At 38.1% G+C, this 25,978-nt stretch overlaps 2 protein-coding genes across 2 annotated transcripts; one reads left to right on the plus strand and one right to left on the minus strand.

The window, feature by feature from the left end:
• Positions 1-12,340: 12,340 nt before the first annotated feature.
• Positions 12,341-13,279, plus strand: LOC122444096 (olfactory receptor 4F3/4F16/4F29-like). The gene has a single exon (XM_043472898.1). It carries the CDS (start codon positions 12,341-12,343, stop codon positions 13,277-13,279), a length of 939 nt encoding a protein of 312 aa, XP_043328833.1.
• An 8,470-nt stretch (positions 13,280-21,749) lies between these two features.
• Positions 21,750-22,685, minus strand: LOC122444097 (olfactory receptor 4F3/4F16/4F29-like). The gene has a single exon (XM_043472899.1). The coding sequence runs from the start codon at positions 22,683-22,685 to the stop codon at positions 21,750-21,752; it is 936 nt and encodes a 311-aa protein (XP_043328834.1).
• Positions 22,686-25,978: the final 3,293 nt, after the last annotated feature.

A 25,978-nucleotide genomic window follows, 5' to 3' on the forward strand; every position in this document is an offset into this window, starting at 1 on the left:
ATCAACCAGATCCTATTCAGGATCATTATAGACACAAACACTTCTGTGTATAAAATGATGTCACAGTAAGAGTGGAAGCTAATTACAGCCCCAGAGGGCAGCGACCAAGTGATGCTACTGAGACAAATCACTTAGCCTGGGGAGTTATCACCTATGATGTTTTTCCTAGTATAGTTCAAGCAAAGAAGCTGTTAATGAGAGGAAATACGAGGTTTATCATTTTCTTATGACAAAGAGAAATTCTGCCATACTCTAGAACTATTTTGAATCTTTATTTTATGGTGCCTGAATATGCATTGCACAGCAAAATTTAAAGTGATCTTTCCCATTTTTAATTATTTTATGATAATTTCAGTAGTACTTACTCATCTTAAGAATGTGAAAAACACAGAAAAATATTTTTAAAGACTTGAGGACAAAATTTTTGAGCATTCTCTTAAAAAAGTATCATTTTAAAATATGAAAATAAAGTGACTTTGGAAACCAGTCCTTTTGCATATCATTTTATTGAGTCCTCAGAACAGCACTGCAGAGTAAGGTGTTCATAGCATAATTTCAATCTATGTATTAAGCCAAATTATATAGTCAATAAAGCTTAGCTTCACCTTTAAAACCATAACCAAAAATATTCTTTCTTGTTCTTCTCTATAGCATACCTCCTCCGCCAGAATAAAGGTACAATGATGCACATTGTTTTATAAGGCAAAATCAAATTATCAGGCAAAAGCAACAACTATAACAAAGATCATTAGCTGCCACACCACTTCTGAAAATAGATACAGGATTCTAGCTTAGGATGGCAAATGACAAGTTTCTTCTCTTCTTACTAAGCCAAAGGAAGTAGGATCTAACCAAACTCTACCTCACTTAACACAACCCTTCTCTCTTGTGCATACAAGAACTACTCCAGCTTTTCCATCTCTGTTCACCATCACCCATGTTTCCCTCTTTATTGTATCCCCATGGCTTTCACCATGTGTTACAGCTGCTGTCTTACTAAAATTTTGATATGACTTTCCTATCTGCTACTTCCATTTCTCTAAAAACCTTGACAGTAAAATTCCTCAAAAGAGTTGTCTCTGCTCTCTTTGTCTAATTCTTCTTTTGCATTCTCTCAAATAATCCATTTCAATGAAAAATTTTCCCTAACACTTGTTTTTCCACTATCTAATGATCTCCATATTTAAATCTAATGAATTACTCTTAGTCTCATTTTTAAACCCAGGTATTTATTGCAATCGTCATATTTTCTTCATTTGGTTTATCAGACACTACACAATCCTGGTTTTTCTTCTATGTATCCAATAGCTCCTTCTTGGTCTTACTAATCATTATTCATATTCTCTCTCAACTCTTAATGTTAGAGGATATCTGGGCTCATGTCTTTAACTTCGTGTCTTTTCTATCTATATTCATGCTCTAGGTTATCTTACCTAGTATCACATCTTTAAATAACATTTATGTGTCAGTCTCTTGCTCAGATTTCTACCAGGTCAATGAGACTTGTTTATTCAGATGCCTACTTCACATTTTCACTTGCACATACTATAAATGTACTAGATGCAAAGAGTACTAAATTGAGCTTCTTCTCTTACCTACACCCTCATCTTCAGCTCAGTTCAGTTCAGTTCAGTCACTCAGTCATGTCCGACTCATTGTGACCCCATGAATCGCAGCACGCCAGGCCTCCCTGTCCATCACAAACTCCCGGAGTTTACTCAAACACATGTCCATCGAGTCGGTGATGCCATCCAGCCATCTCATCCTCTGTCGTCCCCTTCTCCTCCTGCCCTCAATCCTTCCCAGCATCAGGGTCTTTTCCAATGAGTCAGCTCTTCACATGAGGTGGCCAAAGTACTGGAGTTTCAGCTTCAGCATCAGTCCTTCCAATGAACACCCAGGACTGATCTTTAGGATGGACTGGTTGGATCTCCTTGCAGTCCAAGGGACTCTCAAGAGTCTTCTCCAACACCACAGTTCAAAAGCATCAATTCTTCAGCACTCAGCTTTCTTCACAGTCCAACTCTCACATCCATACATGACCACTGGAAAAACCATAGCCTTGACTAGACGGACCTTTGTTGGCAAAGTAATGTCTCTGCTTTTTAATATGCTATCTAGGTTGGTCATAACTTTCCTTCCAAGGAGTAAGCGTCTCTTAATTTCATGGTTGCAATCACCACCTGCAGTGTCTGACACTGTTTCCACTGTTTCCCCATCTATTTGCCATGAAGTGATGGGACCAGATGCCATCATCTTAGTTTTCTGAATGTTGAGCTTTAAGCCAATTTTTTCACTCTCCTCTTTCATTTTCATCAAGAGGCTTTTTAGTTCCTCTTCACTTTCTGCCATAAGGGTGGTGTCATCTGCATATCTGAGGTTATTAATATTTCTCCCAGCAATCTTGATTCCAGCTTGTGCTTCATCTAGCCCAGCATTTCTCATGATGTACTCTGCATATAAGTTAAATAAGCAGGGTGACAATATACAGCCTTGACGTACTCCTTTTCCTATTTGGAACCAGTCTGTTGTTCCATGTCCAGTTCTAACTGCTGCTTCCTGACCTGCATACAGGTTTCTCAAGAGGCAGGTCAGATGGTCTGGTATGCCCATCTCTTTCAGAGTTTTCCACAGTTTATTGTGATCCACACAGTCAAAGGCTTTGGCATAGTCAATAAAGCAGAAATATACATTTTTCTAGAACTCTCTTGCTTTTTTGATGATCCAGCGAATGTTGGCAACTTGATCTCTGGTTCCTCTGCCTTTTCTAAAACCAGCTTGAACATCTGGAAGCTCATGGTTCACGTATTGCTGAAGCCTGGCTTGGAGAATTTTGAGCATTACTTTACTAGCATGTGAGATGAGTGCAATTGTGCGGTAGTTTGAACATTCTCTGGCATTACTTTTCTTTGGGATTGGAGTGTAACCTGACCTTTTCCAGTCCTGTGGCCACTGCTAAGTTTTCCAAATTTGCTGGCATATTGCATGCAGCACTTTCACAGCATCATCCTTTAGGATTTGAAATAGCTCAACCTTCATCTTAAGTGACGACAAATTCATCCTTGCAGTTGCTTAAGTCAAAAACTTGGAATCATTTCTCTTACATCCATTATTCCTTCAATTAAAAAATCCCATTTGCTAATCCTCCAAAGGGACTTTCCTGGTGGCTCAGTAGCAAAGAAGGAGATGTGGGTTCAATCCCTGGGTGGGGAATATCCCCTGGAGAAGGAAATGACAACCCTCTCCACTATTCTTGCCTAAGAAATCCCATGTACAGAGGACTATGGTGTGCTACAGTCCATGGGGTCACAAATGAGTTGGGCACGACTTAATGACTAAACACCAACCCTTCAAAATCTCACCACTAACATCTTAGCATCTGTACTGCTACCCAAGCCACCATCTTCCTCTTCCCTTAAATTCTGCAATAGACTCCTAACTTATCACTGCTGACACCACTGCACCACCCTTTCCTAAGCTATTCTCAGCAGGACAAGCAGACATAAAAATAATTATAAATGTAAGTGATATCATATCACCTCTGTTCTCAGAACCCTCCACAGGACCCCCTCTTCCTTACAGTAAAAGCCAAAGTCTTTACAGTGGTCTACAGAAACCCCCTAAATTTGCTTCCCTTTACCTCCTTGAGTAGTCTACTATTCTCCCACTTTTTTATACTGACAAAGACACAGTAGACATCTTGATCTTTCCTGAGAACACAAGCCTTTATACTGGCTCTATCTCTGATGGGGTGGTTGACTTTCCCTATGATATCTGCACTACTAACTCATTCATCTGTATCAAGCTTTTGCTCAATGACATCTCCCAATGATCCCTACCTAATCCACCCTTCTAAGAAATGCAACTCCCTCCCCTCAGTCTGATGTCTCAGATCCATCTTAACCTACTCTATTATATTATTACTGTACTTATTTATTCTCAACTTACTACAAAATTAGTTTGCTTTGCTTATTACTTATTGTCTGGATAGCTCCACTAGAATATAAGCTTCACAACAAAACAAATTGCTCCATTATTTACTGATTCATCCCAAAAGTCTACAATAACACCTAAAGCACTTAGTAGGCGCAAGATGTTTGCTTCATGAGTAACAAATTGAGAGAAAAACAGAGAGAGAGAATGGAAGAGGGAGAAGAAGAATGTGAGAGTGAAAGAATCACTCCTGGGTTTCTTATTTTTAAGACTGAATAGATGATAGTGGAGGACTTGGTCTTCAGTTATGATAATGAATACTGTTTTGAATCTGTTAATTCAAAAGGCATATGAAGCATCCAGGAGAAAATGTCCAAAGACATGTTACATGTGGGTCTGAGAGACAAGGACTATATTTTACATAATAATGTAATATAAATTGCTACAAACCAGAAAGGAAATGATTATTCACTGAAAGGTGCTTAAAAAATTAATAAGCAAATCTGAAAAATTTAGATCCTCTCCTATTATTTGCATAAAAGAAATTCAGGTGGATAAATATTTCAGAAACACATGTTCATGAATATTCATTAGGTATTGGAATGGAAAAGGACTTCCTGAGAATAAAACTATGAAGTCACAATTTAAAAGCTAGATGGAGTTAGAATCACAAAATGTACAACTTTAATGTTGCCGAATATAATAAGTAAAATTAAAAAGAAAATAACAAATTAGGGGAAGCATTTTGAACACAAATATGATATAGGAGTTAATGTCTTTAACATGTGTGAGGGACTGGTAAATCAATATTTTAGAACTGGTATTTTACCTGTGAGGATGGGGAGGAAGAACACCACAGCACTGGTTATTAACTTCTATTTCAATAAGAAAAATCATATGTGAAAACTTTTTGGTTGCCCTAAATCACTTCTCTCCTTCCACTGATGGCTCTACCCCACATCCTGCATTTGGGAAATGCTCCTCCCCAAATTCTTGCTTGGAGAATCCATGGACAGAGGAGCCTGGAGGGTTACAGTCCATACAGCTGTAAAGAGGAGGACAAGACTGAAGCGACTTAGCATGCTCGCAAAGAGACAGTCAATAAAGAAGGGAGAAAAAAAGACGGGGGGAGAAAGGAACAAGAGAAATGGAGTAAATGACAGAGAAAAATCTAAAGTGTGCAAGCAAGTGATCCTTGGAGTCCCTGAGGCTGGCTCCACTACTGGACATCCCAATAAAATGAGTCAATAAGCTCCTTTTTAAATATATTTTTAAAATTTTAATTGTGCTTAAAGAACATAAAAATTTACCACCTCAGCCATTTTTAAGTATGCAGTTCAATATATCAAGTATATTCATATATATATACACAAAAGATTTTTAAATCCTTTCCTCATAAATCTGAAACTCTACATTTTTTTCTAGGTTATTTTAGATTTGCTTTTATTGAATTCTGATGCATGTAATTCAAAGAGCTCAGATCATAATATTTGAAAATGTATCAGTATAAGAATCAAAAAACTTGAAAATAATATTTTATCTTTTTTTAATTTATAAAGATTTTATTAAATGATTGAATTCAGTCTTTTTATTTTAAAGTCTATTTTGTCTTATATGAGTATTGCTACTCCAGCTTTCTTTTGATTCCCATTCTCTTGGAATATATTTTTCCACTCCCTCACTTTTTCTCCGTATTTGTCCCTAGGTCTAAAATGGGTCTCCAGTAGACAGCATAGATACAGGTCTTGTTTTTGTACCCATTCAGTCAGTCTGTCTTGTTTGGAGCATTTAATCCATTTACATTTACAGTGATTATAAATATGTATGCTTCTTTTACCATTTTCTTAATTATTTTGGGTTCGTTTTTGGAGGTCTTTTTCTTCTCTTGTGTTTCCCACCTAGAGAAGTTCCTTTAGCATTTATTGTAAAGCTGGTAAAACTTTTTCTGATCTCTTTTTCTTCCCTTTTGTGATTAACCCATACCTTGCTCTGCTGGTGTGCCAGGATTCTGGGTGACAATTCTCTTGATTAAATGAAATATTGGCAGTCCAAAGTCTCTGCAGTATTATTTGGTCAGGACTCTCCTGTGTGCCAATTAGTCATATCTTTCATAATAATAGCACTTTATAACTATTTGTACATGAAGCAATGCTAGTTTTAACCAAGGAAAGTTTAAGGTATTTAACTCTTTTGTAACAGAGTTAGGTCTTCTTAGGTCTTTATAAGAGTAGGTTGGTGACAAATATAGAAATAGCTTGAGGATACTGGTGTACAATGTTGAAGTCCCCAAAGGCCAGTATTGAAAAGACATTTCTGGTGACAGGATCATTTTGTAAAGAGATCAATTAATTTCTACCTTGTACAATAGAAGCAGCTTCAGTTGAGCTTAATGAGCAAGAATTAATACAAATGAGAAGAGCATATGCAGTCGGAAACTGAAACTACTTTTTTTTTCTGTTTATTCATTGCTATCCAAGATTGAGATTCAAGAAAGCGAATTAGAAAAGGCAGGAGGCAGTTTTGTAGGTGGGAATAGAATTTGACTTGGTGAAATGCTGGGCTTTATTTCTTAATGTGGACACTGAGCAGCTCTATTTCCTCTGTTAATGAGGCTGCACCATGAGCAGAGTCTCTTCTATGAGAAACTAAGAGTTCATGTGGATGACGAGAACTGCAGTCTGGGAACTCAACCAGGAGCTCTGAGATGCAGGTATTACACAGATTTGCCTTTTTCTACAATGGTTATCTCAATATCCAGCATGAATTATGAATGTGTTTGAAACAGCTTAAGAAACTCAAATGCTTGTAAACACTTAAGGACAAAGCTTCCATCTCTCACTGAGGATCTGCCTAGGATTCTAAGAGGAAAGCACAGGGTGTCCAGAAACGGAGTATGGTATGTTAAATAATCAGAAAGTCATGAGAATAGTACTGGTTAAGAGGAAGACAGGGAATTAATACCAGTTCCACCACTTACTGTTCTACCCTATGGCTTTCTCCTTTGTGGTCTCAATTTCCTTCACTGTGAAAAGGAGTTGATAGTAACTTTTGCGGCTTTTGTAAATATGAAACAAGGTAGTGTCTGTAAAGATGTGATTGTTGTATCTTACCCAGGGTAGCTACTGTTTTTACTTTATTTCAGCTTGTTATCATTATTTTTGTAGCTAGCTTATTAAACAATGCCTCAGACTGGGAGATATTCTCTGATCATGTCTCAGTAATTTTTTAAGAGGCAGATATGAATTTATATATCAAAATAAATTATATCCATATCTTAAACTGCATCACAGATCTTGATTTCTTTCTGAAGACAGCCCTGATCACTCTGACTCATGGGTATCTTTTATGCCTCAAAAACTCTATGCTCATGCTACTTGACATTCTTCATGTAAGAATTTTTATTGTTTATATTTTTAGTATGTGAAAAAATGTAAATGCCTTAAGGGTAGTGAATATTTTAATAATTGATGGAATCCATAATGTCCTGGAGCAATGCCTTGTGCTTAGTATTTATCTAGAAAATGCTTGTTGATTGATTACAGATAGTTATGATAAAGGGCAAAATAAATGACATAGAAAATTTACAATAATATGCTAAATAATCATGTAAGCGGGGCAAAAGTAATTAGAGAAGAGAGAGACTGATATAATACAAAGGGATGGTTTTTTGTGGGATATGGGATTTATAATCAACTGCAGATGAGGGAAAAGAGGTGAATATGGTAGGACTCAACACAGAAAATACCATCGTTACAGTCAGGTTCACTATGTACTGGGCTGGCATTGTGCTATAAGGTCACAGAAATCTTAGACTTGAAAGGGTGCTTTAGCATCACCCGCTCAGTTCCTTTATTTTCTAGATGGCGAAATTGAGTTCAAGGAGTTAATGTTTCTAAAACTTATAAAACTGAGTGCTTGAGATCTGTGCATTTTATTGTGTGTAAATTATGTCTCAATTTAGAAAAACAGATGGACAGGGATGCCTGGCATGCTTCAGTCCATGGGGTCGCAGAGTTGGACAAAACTGAGCAACTGAACTGAACTGAACTAATAATTATTCAATTTCCCCATGCAATATTGTTGCCCAGTAATTATACTGGGTTTTTTAAGAGATGCTGATGAACAATGTTGCATTGTAATAACTGCCTTTTGTATTGCAACTATTTGCAATTTTATGAAATCTTCATAAATATGATGAGTAGCAACAATAAAGTTATGAAACACTTTTTAAAAAGTGAGTTGAGTGTGGAAGGGATGAGAGAAAGGACTTACTCCAACTTTGCATGAACTTAGGGCTAAGAATTGATCACAACTCTTCTGATTTCAAATGTAGTGTTCTTTCTGACATCCCATGAACCATTAAGTGAACATGGCATGGACAATGATTTACTAATATCACATAGAATTTTGTTTGCTACATTGCATTAGCTCATCCATGTTTAGAGTCTGCCTCACAGATCTCTCTCTGGCTTGTCCTAACTCTGCTATTTGCTCTCACAGCTCAAGCCTTGTGATCATTCATACTGCCTGAGCTGAGCTACAAAAGCTAGATAGTTTTATTAGGGCTTGAGGAAAAGGTGACTATGATTTGATAAAACTGCAACAGCAAGGCTAAACATAAGAGAGTATTAATGAAACTTAAAGCATTGCATATAGAAGATAATCAGGGGGTAAGAAAAACGAATGTCTCAGAATTGTCATGTTTGGGGAAATCCACGGGTCATGGTGGAGAGTTTTAACAAAACATGGTACACTGGAGAAGGAAGTGGCAAACCATTTCAGTATTATTGTCTTGAGAACAATAAGATTGTCTTGCCTTTGAAAAGGCAAATAGATATGAACTAGAAGATGAGCCCCCCCAGTCAGTAGGTGTCCAACATGCTACCGGGGAAGAGTGTAGATAAATATCTACAGTAAGAATGAAGAGGCTGAACCAAAGTGAAAATGATGGCCAGCTGTGGATGTGTCTGACGGTGAAAGTGAAATCCAATGTTGTAAAGAACAATATTGTATAGGAAACTGGAATGTTAGGTCCTTGAATCAAAGCAAATAGGAAGTGGTCAAACAGGAGATGGCAAGAGTGAACATCGACATTTTAGGATTAGTGAATTAAAATGGATGAGAACGGGCAAATTTAATTCAGATGACCATTGTATTTACTACTGTGGGCAAGAATCCCTTAGAAGAAATGGAGTAGCCCTCATAGTCATCAAAAAGATTCTGATATGCAGTACTTTGGTGCAATCTCAAAAATGACAGAACGATCTCAGTTCCTTTCCAAGCCAAACCATTCAATATCACAGTAATCCAAGTCTATGCCCCAGCCACTAATGCTGAAGAAGCTGAAGTTGAATGGTTCTAAGAAGACCAACAAGACCTGTTAGAACTAACACCAAAAAAGATATTCTTTTCATCATAGGGGATTCAAATGCAAAAGTAGAAAGCCAAGAGATAACTGGAGTAACAGACAAGTTTGGCCTTGGAGTACAGAATGAAGCAGAGCAAGGTGCCAAGAGAATACACCAATCATAGCAAACACCCTCTTCCAGCAACACAAGAGATGACTCTACACATGGACATCACCAGATGGTCAATACTGAAATCAAATTGATTATATACTTTGCAGCCAAAGATGGAGAAGCTTGATGCAGTGAGAAAAACCAAGACCTGGAGCTGACTTGGGTTCAGATCATGAACTCCTTATTGCAAAATTCAGATTTAAATTGAAGAAAGTAAGGAAAACCACTAGACCATTCAGGTATGACCTAAATGAATTCCCTTATACAGTGGGAATACAGTGGAAGTGACAAAGGGATTTAAGAGATTAGATCTGATAGAGTGCCTGAAGAACTATGGACAGAGGTTCACAACACTGCACAGGAGGTGCAAAACCATCACAAAGTGCAAAGAGAACCAAAACCATCACAAAGAAGGCAAAATGGTTGTCTGAGGAATCCTTACAAAAAGCTGAGAAAAGAAGACAAGAAAAGGCAAAGGAAAGGGAAAGATATACAGAGTTCCAAATGAATGCAGAGCTCCAAAGAACAGCAAAGACAGATAAGAAAGACTTCTTAAGTGAACAAATGCAAAGAAAGAGAGGAAAACAACAGAATGGGAAAGGCTAGAAATCTCTTCAAGAAAATTAGAGATTCCCAAGAAACAGTTCATGCAAAGATTGGCATAATGAAGGATAGAAATGGCAAGGACTTAACAGAAGCAGATGATATTAAGAAGAGGTGGCAAGAGTACACAGAAGGACTGTATGAAAAAGGTCTTTATGTTCCAAATAAGTACGATGGTGCAGTCACTCACCTAGAGCCAGAGTGTAAAGTGTGAAGTAAAGTCGGCATTAGGAAGCATTACTCCGAACAAAGCTAGCAGAAGTGATGGAATTTCAGCTGAGCTACTTCAAATCCTAAAAGATTATGCTATTAAAGTGCTGCACTTGATATATCATCAAATTTGGAAAACTCCGCAGTGGCCACAGGACTGGAAAGGTTGGTCTTCATTCCAATCCCAAAGAAGGGCAATGCCAAAGAATGTTCAAACTATTGCACAAGTGCAGTCATTTCATATGCTAGCAAGATAATACTCAAAATCCTTCAAGCAAGGCTTCAACAGTATGTGCACTGAGAACTTCCAGATGCACAAGCTGGATTTAGAAACAGTAGAGGAACCAGAGCTCAAACTGCCAATGTCCACTGGATAATAGTAAAAACAACAGAATTCTAGTAAAACACCTACTTCCACTTCACTGACTATGCTAAAGCCTTTGACTGTGCGGATCACAATAAACTGCAGAAAATTCTTAAAGAGCTGGGAATACCATACCACCTTACCTGCCTCCTGAAAAATCTGTATGCAGGTCAAAGAAGCAACAATTAGAACTGGACATGGAGCAACGGACTGGTTCAAAATTGGGAAAGGAGTACATCAGGCTGTATATTGTCACCCTCCTTATTTAACCCATATGCAGAGTACATCATGTGAAATGCCAGGCTGGATGACTCATAAGCTGGATTCAAGACTGCCCATAGAAATATCAATAACCTCAGATATGCAGATGACACTACCCTAATGGTAGAAAGTGAATAGGAACTGAAGGAAAGTGAAATAGGAGACTGAAAAAGCTGGCTTAAACTCAACATTCAGAAAACTAAGATCATGGTATCTGTTCCCATCAAATCATGCAAATAGATGGGGTAAAAAATGGAAACAGTGGAAGATTTTATTTTCTCGGGCTCCAAAATCACTGCAGACTGTGACTGCAGCCATAAAATTAAAAGATGCTTGCTCCTTGGAAGAATTTGGAGTGTTAGTCACTCAGTCATGTCCAACTCTTTGCGACCCCACATACTGTAGCCCACCAGGCTCCTCTGTCTATGGGATTCTCCTGGCAAGAATACTGGAGAGGATTGTCATTCCCTTCTCCAGAGGATTTTACCAACCCAAGGATCGAGCCCTGGTCTCCTGCATTGCAGGCAGATTCCTTTACTGTCTAAGCTACAGGGAAGATCCTTGGTAGAAAAGTTATGACAAGCCTAGACAGTGTATTAAAAACCAGAGACATCTCTTTGCCCACAAAGATCTGTATGGTCAAAGCTATGGTTTTTTTCAACACTCATGTGTGGATATGAGAATTGGATCATAAAGAAGGTTGAGCACTGAAGAATTGATGCTTTCAAATTTTGGTGATGGAGAAGACTCTTGAGAGTCCCTTGGACAGCAAGAAGCTCAAACCAGTCAATCCTAAAGGAAATCAACCCTGAATATTCATTGAAAGGACTGATGCTAAAGCTGAAATTCCAAAACTTCGGCCACCTGATGTAAAAAGTCAACTCATTGGAAAAGACCCTGATGCTGGGCAAGATTGAGGGCAGGAGGAAAAGTGGACAACAGAGGATGAGATGGTTGGATGATATCATCAACTCAATGGACGTGAGTTTGAGCAAACTCCAAGAGATAGTGAAGGACAGGGAAGGTAGGCATCCTGCAGTCCACGAGGTCACAAGGAGTCAGACACGACTTAGCCACTGAACAACAAACAACAACAATGGGCATGAGTAACAGACTGTGAAGGCAAAATCAATAAGTTCATTTCTATTTCCTCTTTTACCTCCCTTCATGGTATTCCAGGGCACTACTATCCTTCCTCTCATAACCCTTTTGATTCAGCAGAATATTTTAATCCTTTTATCAAAACCTAGGGAGGCTGGGGAGTAAGAAGCAGTGCTTTGTGGCAAATAATTACTGCATATTTTCTGCAACTACAGTTTAAGGGCTTATATTATAGGTGTTTTGCTTCTGTGAATTAGGGCACTATTTTCATATGATCACTGACTCTCAAATTTGATCTCTTTTCTACTCTTTTTCAAGTAAAATTGAGTCACCTCTGAATGCAGAGACAATGGGTGGAGCCAACCACTCCATGGTGTCTGAGTTTGTGTTCCTGGGACTCTCCAATTCCTGGGAGATCCAGTTTCTTCTTGCCTTTTTTTTCTCTGTGTTCTACATGGCAAGCCTGATGGGAAACCTCCTTGTTGTGTTCTCTGTGAGTGCTGACACTAGCTTGCACTCCCCCATGTACTTCCTGTTGGCCAACCTCTCCTTTCTTGACATGGGGTTTTGCTCTACTACTGCTCCTAAAATGATTTATGACCTTTTCAGAAAATGCAAAGCCATCTCTTTTGGGGGTTGTCTAACTCAGATCTTCTTTATTCATGCCATTGGGGGCACAGAAATGGTGCTGCTCATTGCCATGGCCTTTGACAGGTATGTAGCCATATGCAAGCCTCTCCACTACCTGACCATCATGAACCCACGAATGTGTGCTTTGACTTTGGCTGCTGCCTGGGTCCTTGGCCTCATCCACTCAGTGGCCCAACTGGCTTTTGTCATAGACTTGCCCTTCTGTGGTCCTAATGTACTGGACAGCTTTTATTGTGACCTCCCACGACTCATTAAACTTGCTTGCACAGAGACCTATAGACTAGAGTTCATGGTCACCGCCAACAGTGGACTCATCTCTGTGGCTTTCTTCTTCATATTGATTATTTCCTACATCTTCATTCTGGTCACTGTTTGGAAATACTCCTCAGGTAGTGTATCCAAAGCCCTCTCCACCTTGTCAGCTCATGTCACTGTGGTGGTCTTATTCTTTGGGCCATTAATTTTTTTCTACACCTGGCCCTTCCCTTCATCACACTTGGACAAATTTCTTGCTATCTCTGATGTAGTTCTCACTCCTTTTCTGAATCCAGTCATCTATACATTCAGGAATAAAGAGATGAAGGCAGCAATGAAGAAACTCTGCCATCAGCTTGTGAGTTACAGGAAGATGCCCTAAATACTCTAATGATAAAGAAATTCAGCTATACCCACAATTACAATAGAAAAATGTCATCTTAGATTTCTATTAATTTTATGCACTAGGTAATATTTAGGCATTTTTCATGTTGCTATATACCAAATAAATAAGGAAAAAGAGAGTTAACATGGGAGTTTCTATTTTTCCAACTTCTGTTGGATTTTTATATAAATTATTTTATTTAATATTTATGATAACTCTGGGTGGTAGGCATTTTATCTTGTTGTTTTAATAATTAAGAAATGCTTGACTCATTCTCCATATAATTACTATGCAAAATACTTCAAACAAGATGATTATCATCTTGATCCTCCACTTCCAATTTGCTTATCCATCAAAATGTGCCAAGCAGAGAATAACAATTGGTATTGGAAAGTAATATATTATTCCTCAGAATGGGAGGAAATATTAATATTTGCAAATGATGAGACAGGCAAGGGATTAGCCTCCAAAATTTACGAATGGTTCATGTGTCTCAATATCCAAAAAACAAACAATCTAACCAGAAAGAATGAAGGGATGGAGTCAAAGAAAAAACAACACCCAGTTGTGGATGTGACTGGTGATAGAAGTAAGGTCTGATGCTGTAAAGAGCAATATTGCATAGGAACCTGGAATGTTAGGTCCATGAGTCAAGGCAAATTGGAAGTGGTCAAACAGGAGATGGCAAGAGGACATCGACATTCCAGGAATCAGCAAACTAAAATGGAATAGAATGGGTGAATTTAACTCAGATGACCATTATATCTACTACTATGGGTAGGAATCCCTTAGAAGAAATGGAGTAGCCATTATAGTCAACAAAAGAGTCCAAAAGGCAGTACTTGGATGCAATCTCAAAAATGACAGAATGATCTCTGTTCGTTTCCAAGGCAAGCCATTCAATATCATGGTAATCCAAGTTTATGCCCTGACCAGTAACACTGAAGAAGCTGAAGTTAAACAGTTCTATGAATACCTACAAGACCTACTAGAACTAACACCCAAAAAAGATGTCCTTTTCATTATAGGGGGCTTGAATGAAAAAGTAGGAAGTCAAGAAACACCTGGAGTAACAGGAAAATTTGGCCTTGGAGTACAGAATGAAGCAGGGCAAAGGCTAATAGAGTTTTGCCAAGAGAACGTGCTGGTCACAGCAAACACCCTCTTCCAACAACACCAGAGAAGACTCTCCACATGGACATCACCAGATGGTCAACACCGAAATCAGATTGATTATATTCTTTGCAGCCAAAGATGGAGAAGCTCTATACAGTCAGCAAAAACAAGGCCGGGAGCTGACTGTGGCTCAGATCATGAACTTCTTATTGCCAAATTCAGACTTAAATTGAAGAAAGTGGGGAAAACCACTAGACTATTCAGGTATGACCTAAATCAAATTCCTTACGATTATACAGTGGTAGTGAGAAATAGATTTAAGGGAGTAGATCTGAGACAGTGCCTGATAAACTATGGACGGAGGTTTCGAGACATTGTACAGGAGACAGGAATCAAGACCATCCCCAAGAAAAAGAAATGCAAAAAGGAAAAATGGCTGCCTGAGGAGGCCTTACAAATAATTGTGAAAGTAAGAGAAGTGAAAAGCAAAGGAGAAAAGAAAAGATATAAGGATCTGAATGCAGAGTTCCAAAGAATAGCAAGGAGAGAAAAGAAAGCCCTTCTCAGTGATCAGTGCAAAGAAATAGAGGACAACAACAGAATGGGAAAAACTAGAGATCTCTTCAAGAAAATTAGAGATACCAAGGGAACATTTCATGCAAAGATGGGCTCAATAAAGGACAGAAATGGCATGGACCTAACAGAAGCAGAAGATATTAAGAAGAGGTGGCAAGAATACATAGAAAAACTGTACAAAAAAGATCTTCATGACCCAGATAATCATGATGGTTTGATCACTCACCTAGAGCCAGACATCCTAGAATGTGAAGTCAAATGGGCCTTAGGAAGAATCACTATGAACAAAGCTAATGGAGGTGAGGGAATTCCAGTTGAGCTATTTCAAATCCTAAAAGATGATGCTGTGAAAGTGCTACATGCAATATGCCAGCAAATTTGGAAAACTCAGCAGTGGCCACAGGACTGGGAAAGGTCAGTTTTCATTCCAATCCCAATGAAAGGCAGTGCCAAAGAATGCTCAAACTACCACACAATTGCACTCATCTCACATGCTAGCAAAGCAATGTTCAAAATTCTCCAAGCCAGGCTTCAGCAATATGGGAACCATGAATTTCCAGATGTTGAAGCTTGATTTAGAAAAGGCAGAGGAGCCAGAGATCAAATTGCCAATATCAACTGGATCATCCAAAAAGCAAGAGAGTTCCAGAAAAACATCTATTTCTGCTTTATTGACTATGCCAAAGACTTTGACTGCATGGATCACAATGAACTGTGGAAAATTTATGGGACTAAGAGACCACCTGACCTGCCTCTTGAGCAGTAACAGTTAGAACCGGACATGGAAAAACTACTTTTCCAAGTAGGAAAAGGAGTACGTCAAGGCTGTATATTATCACCCTTCTTATTTAACTTATATGCAGAGTACATCATGAGAAACGTGGGGCTGGAAGAAGCACAAACTGGAATCAAGATTGCCAGGAGAAATATCAACCTCAGATATGCAGATGACACCACCCTTATGGCAGAAAGTGAAGAAGAACTAAAGAGCCTCTTGATGAAAGTGAAAGAAGGAAGTGAAAAACTTGGCTTGAAGCTCAACATTCAGAAAACTAAGATGATGGCATCTGGTCCCATCACTTCATGGCAAATAGATGGGGAAACTGTGGAAACTGTGGCTTACTTTATTTATGGGGGCTCCAAAATCACTGCAGATGGTGATTGCAGCCATGAAATTAAAAGACGGTTACTCCTTAGAAGGAAAGTTATGACCAACCTAGACAGCATATTAAAAAGCAGAGACATTATTTTCTCAACAAAGGTCCGTCTAGTCAAGGCTATGGTTTTTCCAGTAGTCATGTATGGATGTGGGAGTTGGACTATAAAGAAGGCTGAGCGCCGAAGAATTGATGCTTTTGAACTGTGGTGTTGGAGAAGACTCTTGAGAGTCCCTTGGACTGAAAGGAGATCCAACCAGTCCATCCTAAAGGAGATCAGTCCTGAGTGTTCACTGGGAGGACTGATGTTGAAGCTGAAACTCCAATACTTTGGCCACCTGATGCGAAGAGCTGACTCATTTGAAAAGACCCCGATGCTGGGAAAGATTGAGGGTAGGAGGAGAAGGGGACAACAGAGGATGAGATGGTTGAATGGCATCACCAACTCAATGGACATGGGTTTGGGTGAACTCTGGGAGTTGGTGATGGACAGGGAGACCTGGAGTTCTGCAGTTCTAGGGGTCGCAAAGATCTGGACATGACTGAGTGACTGAACTGAATCAAAAATGGGTGGCAGATCTAAATAGGTGTACAGATGACAAAAGGCACATGAAAGATGCTCAGCTTCACTAATTGTTAGAGAAATGTAGATCAAAACTACAATGAGGTATCATCTCACATGTATCAGAATGACCATCATCAAAAAATCCATAAACAATAAATGCTGGAGTGGATGTGGAAAAGGGGGAACCTTCTTGCACTGTTGCTGGGAATATAAATTGATTCAGCCACTATGAAGGTTCCTTAAGAAACTAAAAATATAACTATCATATGACCCAGCAATCCACTACTGGGCATATACCCTGAGAAAACCATAATTCAAAAAGACACAAGCATCCCATTGTTTTTGCAGCACCATTTACAATAGCCAGGACATGGAAACAACCTAAATGACCACTGACGAATGGATAAAGAAAATGTGGTACATACGTGCGATAGCGTATTACTCAGCTGTAAAAAGGAATGAAGCTAGATCATTTGTAGAGACATGGATGGATCTATAATCTGTCATACAGTATGAAGTAAGAAAGAAAGAGAAAAACAAATATTATATAAATTATGTATATATGTGGAATAAAAAAAAAAAAAAAACCAGTACAGATGAACCTATTTGCTAGGCAGGAATAGAGACAGAGACACAAGAACAGACACATGGACACAGGGTGGGGGAGGAAGAGAGGTGGCATGATCTTGGAGACTGGGACTGACGTATATACACTACCATGTGTGAAACAGATGGCTAGTGGGAGCCTGTTGTATAGCACAGGGAGCTTACCTCGGTGCTTTGTGGTGACATAGATGACACAGTCCCTTCCTGACCCAGGGACTGAACACACATCTCCTGCACTGGCAAGCAGATTCTTTTCCACACAGTACAAATCTTTTATGAGAGATGATTATATGAATAAAGAGTTTAAATATTGTTAAATCTTACTAATTCTGAATATATCAACCTATAAAAGAAGTAATATTAAATTCAGACAGGGGTATAGAAAAGAATTTTCAAAGCACAGCAAAAAATTTAACAATTTTAATTGACCAACAGAAGAACACAAAATATAATTATGATATAGTTATATAATGCAATTCTATGTATGCATTTTAAATTATTTTGTATTACAATATTTAATAATGTAAAAGAATTCTCAAAATATTCTGAAAAAGTCAGGTTAACAATGTAGAGACCATAAAATGACAATTGTGTAAATGTATATTTATGTAGGCATAGAAAAATACTGGAAATAAATATGCCAGTATATTACTCATAATTATATTCAGATGGTAATTTTTATGGGTAATTTCTATTTTAATCTCTAATATCCATATAAATCTAACATAATGAGCATATTTCTATTTTATTGACAAATATAATATTTTCTTAAAGAAATAAGAAAATAGGTATTTCACATCATAAGTAATTGAAAGAATTACTTACAATCAAAGATGTACTTATCAATACTTTTTTGACTATGAATGACATAATCATAACAAGCTTATGCAAGAGGATGGGTGTACTGGCTTATTTAACAGCTAGTAATCAGCTAGTAATCAAACTGAGTGCAGAAGCTGAATGCCCAAGACAGCTAGAATCAAGAACTTGAATACTGCCAAACCTAAATACTACATCTTCTTCTCTACCATATCTTTTTAAAAATTATCCCAGATTCAATTTCTAACAGAGGAAATATGATTGCTAGTAATTTCTACACATCACACTCCGAAAAGGACTTAGGCTTGGTTTTTCTATTCCAAAGTCTAACATCCTGGGGAGAAGCTCAGATTTGGACCTTTGTGGTCAGAGACATACTTGCAGCATTCACCTGTGGCTTGGAGATATGTCATTATGACTTGGTTCAGAAGCCCAACCTTTGAAAAACCAGCAGTGTTCAGAGAGGTAGGATCTACATGTCATCTGCTAATCATACCACATACTTACTGCAAGAAAAAGATACATTTAACAGAAGAAGAAGGTTGCTCATTTGGGCAAAGAACAGAGTAGATGAACAGAAGAAGAAGGTTGCTCATTTGGGCAAAGAACAGAGTAGATGTCCACTAAAAACAGGTTTTATTTTAGAATAAGAAAGAATGACCTTGAAAAACTTTTACATAGGATAGTACAGAAACTCGTTCACTATGTAGTTGGGGAATCTATCTAACATGGATATAGACCTGACACAAGGCATAAAGAGAAAAGACTGAGAGAAGGAGGCATTTCTCTAAACCAACACACAAAAACAGCAAGGAATCAGAGAACCCCAGCTGGAACTACTGAATGTTGTTTAATCCGTGGGAGAGAAAAAATAGTGAAACTTCCATTTCAAAAATACCACTTCAGAAAAATTATAGGGAGACTGAGAATAGTGGTTTGCTTTGGAAATGAAGAGAGACCATTCTGTCATTTTTGAGATTGCACCCAAGTACTGCCTTTCGGACTCTTTTGCTGACTATTATGGCTACTCCATTTCTTCTAAGGGATTCCTGCCCATAGTAGTAGATATAATGGTCATCTGAGTTAAATTCACCCATTCCAGTCCATTTTAGTTTGCTGATTCCTAGAATGTTGACGTTCACTCTTGCCATCTTCTGTTTGACCACTTCCAATTTGCCTGGATTCATGGACCTAACATTCCAGGTTCCTATGCAATATTGCTCTTTACAGCATCAGACTTTGCTTCTATCACCATTCACATCCACAACTGGGTATTATTTTTGCTTTGGCTCCTTCCCTTCATTCTTTCTGGAGTTATTTCTCCACTGATCTCCAGTAGCATACTGGGCACCTACCAACCTGGGGAGTTCATCTTTCAGTGTCCTATCTTTTTGCCTTTTCATACTGTTCATGGGGTTCTCAAGGCAAGAATACTGAAGTGGATTGCCATTCCCTTCTCCAGTGGACCACATTCTGTCAGACCTCTCCACCATGACCAATCCGTCTTGGGTGGCCCCACACGGCATGGCTTAGTTTAATTGAGTTAGACAAGGCTGAAACAGTGGAAACAGTGTCAGACTTTATTTTGCGGGGGCTCCAAAATCACTGCAGATGGTGATTGCAGCCATGAAATTAAAAGACGCTTACTCCTTGGAAGGAAAGTTATGACCAACCTAGATAGCATATTTAAAAGCAGAGACATTACTTTGCCAACAAAGGTCCATCTAGTCGAGGCTATGGTTTTTCCAGTAGTCATGTATGGATGTGAGAGTTGGACTGTGAAGAAAGCTGAGTGTCGAAGAATTAATGCTTTTGAACTGTGGTGTTGGAGAAGACTCTTGAGAGTCCCTTGGACTGCAAGGAGACCCAATCAGTCCATCCTAAAGGATATCAGTCCTGGGTGTTCACTGGAGGGACTGATGCTGAAGCTGAAACTCCAATACTTTGGACACCTCATGCAAAGAGCTGACTCATTGGAAAAGGCCCTAATGCTGGGAAGGATTGAGGGCAGGAGGAGAAGGGGACGACAGAGGATGAGATGGCTGGATGGCATCACCGACTCGGTGGACATGGGTTTGGGTAGACTCCGGGAGTTGGTGATGGACAGGGAGGCCTGGCGTGCTGCAATTCATGGGGTTGCAAAGAGTCAGACATGACTGAACGACTGAACTGAACTGAACTGAGAATAGTGTGAGCTAATAAACTGACACTGATATATAGGTATCAGTTTTCTAAATGTTAAAAAAAAAAAGGACTAAAAAAATAAATAAATTATATAAGGCAAAGGAAATCAAAAGAGAAAGCTAGCATATTACAAAGTGAAATAAATTAGAAGGTAAATAAGGACCACTTATAAGACAATAGTAAGAGTGATTAACTGGTTAAGAGGTATGGTGTCTATATAAGGATGTATATGGCTAAGTCATTTGCACTACAGGTTTGAGACTGGACCTTGGTTCCTCTTTGTTGAAATGAGTATGAATTGAGGTTTCTAAATCTATTGATGTAAATCCCTCATTCCTATAAAATAGAATATGCTCATATATAAAACACTTCCCAAACTAAAGTTTAGCTTGCTGTGCTGTGCTGTGCTCAGTCGTGTCTGACTCTGCAACTCCATGGACTGTGGTCTACCAGGCTCCTCTGTCCATGGAAGTTTTCAGGCAAGAATACTTGAGTGGGTTGCCATTTCCCACTCCAAGGGATCTTCTTGACCCAGGAATTGAACTTGCGTCTCTTATGTCTCCTGTATTGGCAGGTGAATTCTTTGGAATTCTTTATCACTAGCACTACCTGGAAATCTTGCAAGGACTCAAATCATCCAAATGCAACAGGAATAATCATGCCAGCAGAAGGAAAAGGAGGAGCATGGCTAGTTACTTATGGAAATAAGAATGCATGTGTAAGAGCATAGGGGTTACATAGCCTGGAACATAGTATGAACAATAATCAAAGGTAAATCTTGTGATGATCAGCCAGCACAGTCAAGATAAAAGGCCTGACCAAAAGATCCTATTTCTCCAATTGTAATGACAATCATATCCTGGTGTGAAGAAATAGTCATTAAGTATCAAAATCTGATATAATTAATATTTTAATAATTAGAGTAACTCTTCTTGCTCTGATTTCCTGTTCATTAACATTATTATCACTGCTTAATGTCTCTGAAATTTCCCTACATATTAAATAATGAGTTACACTTATGTAGAAGTTCAAACTACTTGACTGATTTTTTTGTGACAAGTTAATAAATGGGCATCTTGATGTATATATTTCGATCTAGTATTAATTCACCTAGTATCCATTGGAATTCCCTTATATAACCCACTCTGACACTGAAGATATTAGTTTTGAAGTCTAGACTATAGTAAATTCATCAGACTGAATTGCAATGTCTCTTGAGAGACAAACATTTGGCCTTCTCCAGAAGAAATTTTTTACCACACTACATGCTTCCTCTAACCATAGGCAGCAACACAGTTTCTCAGCTAAGATTTTTATAAGAACCATGTTATTTTAACCTGGGAAACCTAAATGTGTATGTGATACCTGGAAACTCCTGATGTTAAAATAATAGAAATATAACATTACTTCAAGTCGGTAAGGAAACCCTTATACTTCTTGTCATTTAAGAAATCCTTCTGTAAATAATAAATTGACTGCATACTTTCCTCATTGCCAGTTTCATTTCTTTGTTCCTCAATGTATAGATGACTGAATTTAAAAAAGGGGTGAGAACTGCATCAAAAACAGCAAGAAATTTGTCTAGGTGTGATGTGGGATGAGGCCAGATGTAAACAAAGATGCAAGGACCGAAGAACAAAATCACCACCATGACATGAGTTGACAAAGTGGAGAGGGCCTTAGATGAGCTACCTGAAGAGTGTTTCTGAACAGTGATGAGGATAAAAATGTAGGAGACAATCAATATGAAGAATGATCCCAGGGATATGAATCCACTGTTGGCTGTGACCATGAACTCCAGTCTGTAGGTATCTGTGCAGGCAAGTTTGATGAACCAAGGAAAGTCACAGTAAAAGCTGTCTAATACATTAGGGCCACAGAACGGCAGTTTTATAACAAAAACTAGTTGAACCACAGAGTGAATCAAGCCAATTATCCATGCAGCAACCAGGAGCAAAATACACATTTTTCTGCTCATAATAGTGAAATAGTGGAGAGGCTTACATATGGCAACATATCTGTCAAAGGCCATGGCAATGAGCAGCACCATCTCCACCCCAGCAATGACGTGGATAAAGAAGATCTGAGTGATGCAGCCACTAAAGGAGATGACTTTACGTTTTTTGAAAAGATCATGAATCATCTTGGGAGAAATGACAGAAGAAACTCCCAGGTCAATGAAGGAGAGGTTGGCCAACAGAAAGTACATGGGGGAGTGTAAGTGAGGGTTCATCATCACAGTGAGAATGATGAGGGAGTTTCCCATCATGCTTGCCACACAAAAAATGGAGGAGAACACAAAGAGGAGTTGGCTCTCCCAGAAACTGGTGAGTCCCAGGAACATGAACTCTGACACCATAGAGTGATTCGTTCCATCCATTGCTTTATCAGCTTGAATGTTTCCAGACAAAAGAAAAGGAAAAATAAATGAAAATAAGAATGCTAATAAAGTTCAATATTATTATGATTATATAAGAAACTTCATGCTGTGAAGGTTATATATCCCTTCAATTCTTTCTCAGGACCATATCATCACTAAAAAAGCATTTTACCTGTGTTTACTTAAAGCAGTTTAGTCACTATCACATGCAACATACCTTTCACCATATCCCCCAGAACTATTCATCTATAAACAAGAGAATGGAACAAATAAGATAATAGATGTGCATAGCAAGGACTGGGAGGGGTAGGAAAGGTGGAGCAGTGTACCACAAAGAGAAAAGGAAAGAAGAGGTGGAGATGGCATTTGCCAGAACACATTTGTTCTGTTTTTTAATTGTTCATAGAACAATTCTTCAACCATTCAAGTTGTCTCATTTCTTAACCTCACCTCATCTCAGGCACAAAATATCTGTTATAATCTATTTTACAATCACATTCGCAATCACACCTACAATCACATTTGCAATTCACACAAAGCCCCGACAGAGGTGAACATAAGAGAGCCAGGCATGGGGCATAGAGGTGACTCTGGAGTCTGACAGGTCCAATGAAAGAATGGATATTCATGGCACAGGGTATTTGCATGGGCAACCAGATGTATAAGTGAAAGTATCTAGTTTGTGATTAGCAGCCAGCATATGGTCAAGATGTATAAGGTTGGTGGGGAGGCAGGGTTGTTATGAGGAGTCAAAGAATTTAAGGAAGCCAATTCGATCTATCTGACAAGATTCTTCACAGTCTCTGAGGTTTGTGAACTTTGTTTAGAGCTATAGGAGTCTTAATCTTTTAGAATTTGTCGGAGATGAAAAAATGCACACTCATGTCATAGTTGTCCATTGTCCCTCTCCTATCGCTCCCTCTGTCTTAGCCCCATTTCCCTCCTTATCTCATCTCTCTGCTTCAAATCACCCAGCTGTCTGGGACCTGATACCAAATCTGACTCTTTCATAATCCCAACTCTGGACTATTACATGAATCTCTCTAGTTCTTACCCATGTTTGCATTTACCATATGGAAAATATATTCTCTTTCCTGTGGGTCAAACACTTCTGTGTCTCAAGCCCTTCTGCTTCCTTAATATTAAGATACGCAGCTAGAAGATGAAATGTATAGAAAAAAGAGGGAGATTGCAGCATAAACAGTGAAGAGCTGATAAAGGTACATGAATGCACAAAAAGCCTCAGACCTGGAATCTCAGCAAGAGAAACCCAGCAATAGAAAGGAAAAAAAAAAGAGCCCAAAGCTCTGCCTTTTAATGTGTGTTTATATACCTCAGTTATGCATGATTAGTGAAACTGATCATAAAACTATTATCCCACAAACCTCATTAGTGACCACCTAGTCCAGGAACCTAGGTTTTCTAGTACACATATGTCTTTGGATTCTACATACCAGAAAAACATTAAAGTAAGAAAGTTTAAGCCAAACCTACATCTAGTTAGTCCAAAACACTAACCACTAGTCATATCTAGCTAACGGTAGCAACTGATTACTAGCTCATTATTAAATGAAACTAAAAATCTATTTCCTCAGTTGCCCTGGGAACATTTCAAGTATATAACAGTCATATATAGCCAATTATGCATTGGCTAGTGCAATACAGAACATTCCAATCACTGTTCATCATTTAAAGGTAAATCAAAATCCCATTCCCTCCATCAAAATACCATTTCCCTAGTAACTCTATATTAATCTTTACCTTTTTGTATTCCTAGAAGTCAGGAAATAAATTTTAATTGAAAAACAATAATTCCCTATATAAAAACAAGCCACAATATGTAGCCTCATAGGAGAAACTCCGGGTGTTTTTTTATTTTGTTTTGTTAATGTTGGCCCGGAAGGATAAACAACAGTCCACTGCGAAATTTACAGACAATTTTACAAAGCAGAAAGGATCTGATGTGAGTTTTTAAAAGTTAGTAAGAGTTTAATAAGCTGAGAGGAGAGCGGAAGGCATTCTGAGAAGAGACAATAATCGATGCTTTATTTAGGGGGCAAATCCTTTGCTACTTAGCATAATTCTTCAACGGTTTCAATTTCATAAATTCTCTTTCCCCAAATGTACTGCAAGTTTGAGGAGGATAAAGACTATTTCTTCTGGCTCTTTTGTTTCCTAAAACAGAGAATGAAATAAATAGCAAAGATTTCTTGATTGTCTAGACAATAAAACTCTGAAATAAAGCCCATCTTTTCAGGACCATAATTTCCCACAGTTCCTGTTTTTCTGATCTACCATCTTTTTCTATTAAGTCCAGTAGGCATAAGGGAAGTTTCCAAAATCAAACTGAGCACTAACATTTTTCCCAACCACTCTCAAGAGAATACCTGATATTCTTGCTATAAATTTCCAACTATATAATAGGACAGCCTCATCTCAAGGTTTATAGTGGTATATGGTTTGACTTCTGAAGTTTCTAAAAATAACAAGCATGTAAAAGGAAAGAGAGAGAGGCAGAAAGAGAGAAGCAAAGAGTTTCTGATAGCAGGGAATTTATAGTTTCTATCTGCCAGTCTTCATATATAATTAGTCACATTACATGCTATTCTTAAAGTCAGAAAAGAAAATACAGATATTTTTCACCATACTTTAAAAACTTCTGAAATATTTGACGATAGAATTTTAGAGCTGGAGACACATAGATACACTATTTATGTGGCACGTATTTATTAAGTCCTTTCACATATTTGATCCTTATAATGACATATTGGTGGATATTTCTGATTATAGGACTGTTTTCATTCACAGATAAGTAATCCCAAATTCAAAGAAGTTAGCAAATTATTGGGAAAAAAAAAGAAAAAATCAACCATTCTGATTCCAAATACATGACTACTTGGCTAAATCATCCAAATATAGTTATTTGTTCATGATCTAAAAACTACTATTATAGATTTGAAATAAGAATTCAGAAAAATGTATACCTGAAATTTATACAATGCATCAATTACATCTCAATACAGATGTGAAAAAAAGAATCCTAATTTACTCAGAAAAATTTTCTATCCTATACACATAAGCATTTACACATACATAAATTAACTTGCCTAAAATTTCACAGCTACCAGTGGCAGAATCTAGACTTAAATCCCCATGTTATTGCTATAGGTTGAGGGGAAGGGAGAAAGATGATTGTTGATTAGAATGGGAAAGAACCAAAATACACCAAGGTTTTGGTGTCAGTAAAAGATTCACCAAAGTCTCAGGGGACCACTTATACATTAAAAGCCATA

Source organism: Cervus canadensis, chromosome 6 (genome assembly GCF_019320065.1).
Source record: "Cervus canadensis isolate Bull #8, Minnesota chromosome 6, ASM1932006v1, whole genome shotgun sequence".
Taxonomy (NCBI): domain Eukaryota; kingdom Metazoa; phylum Chordata; class Mammalia; order Artiodactyla; family Cervidae; genus Cervus; species Cervus canadensis.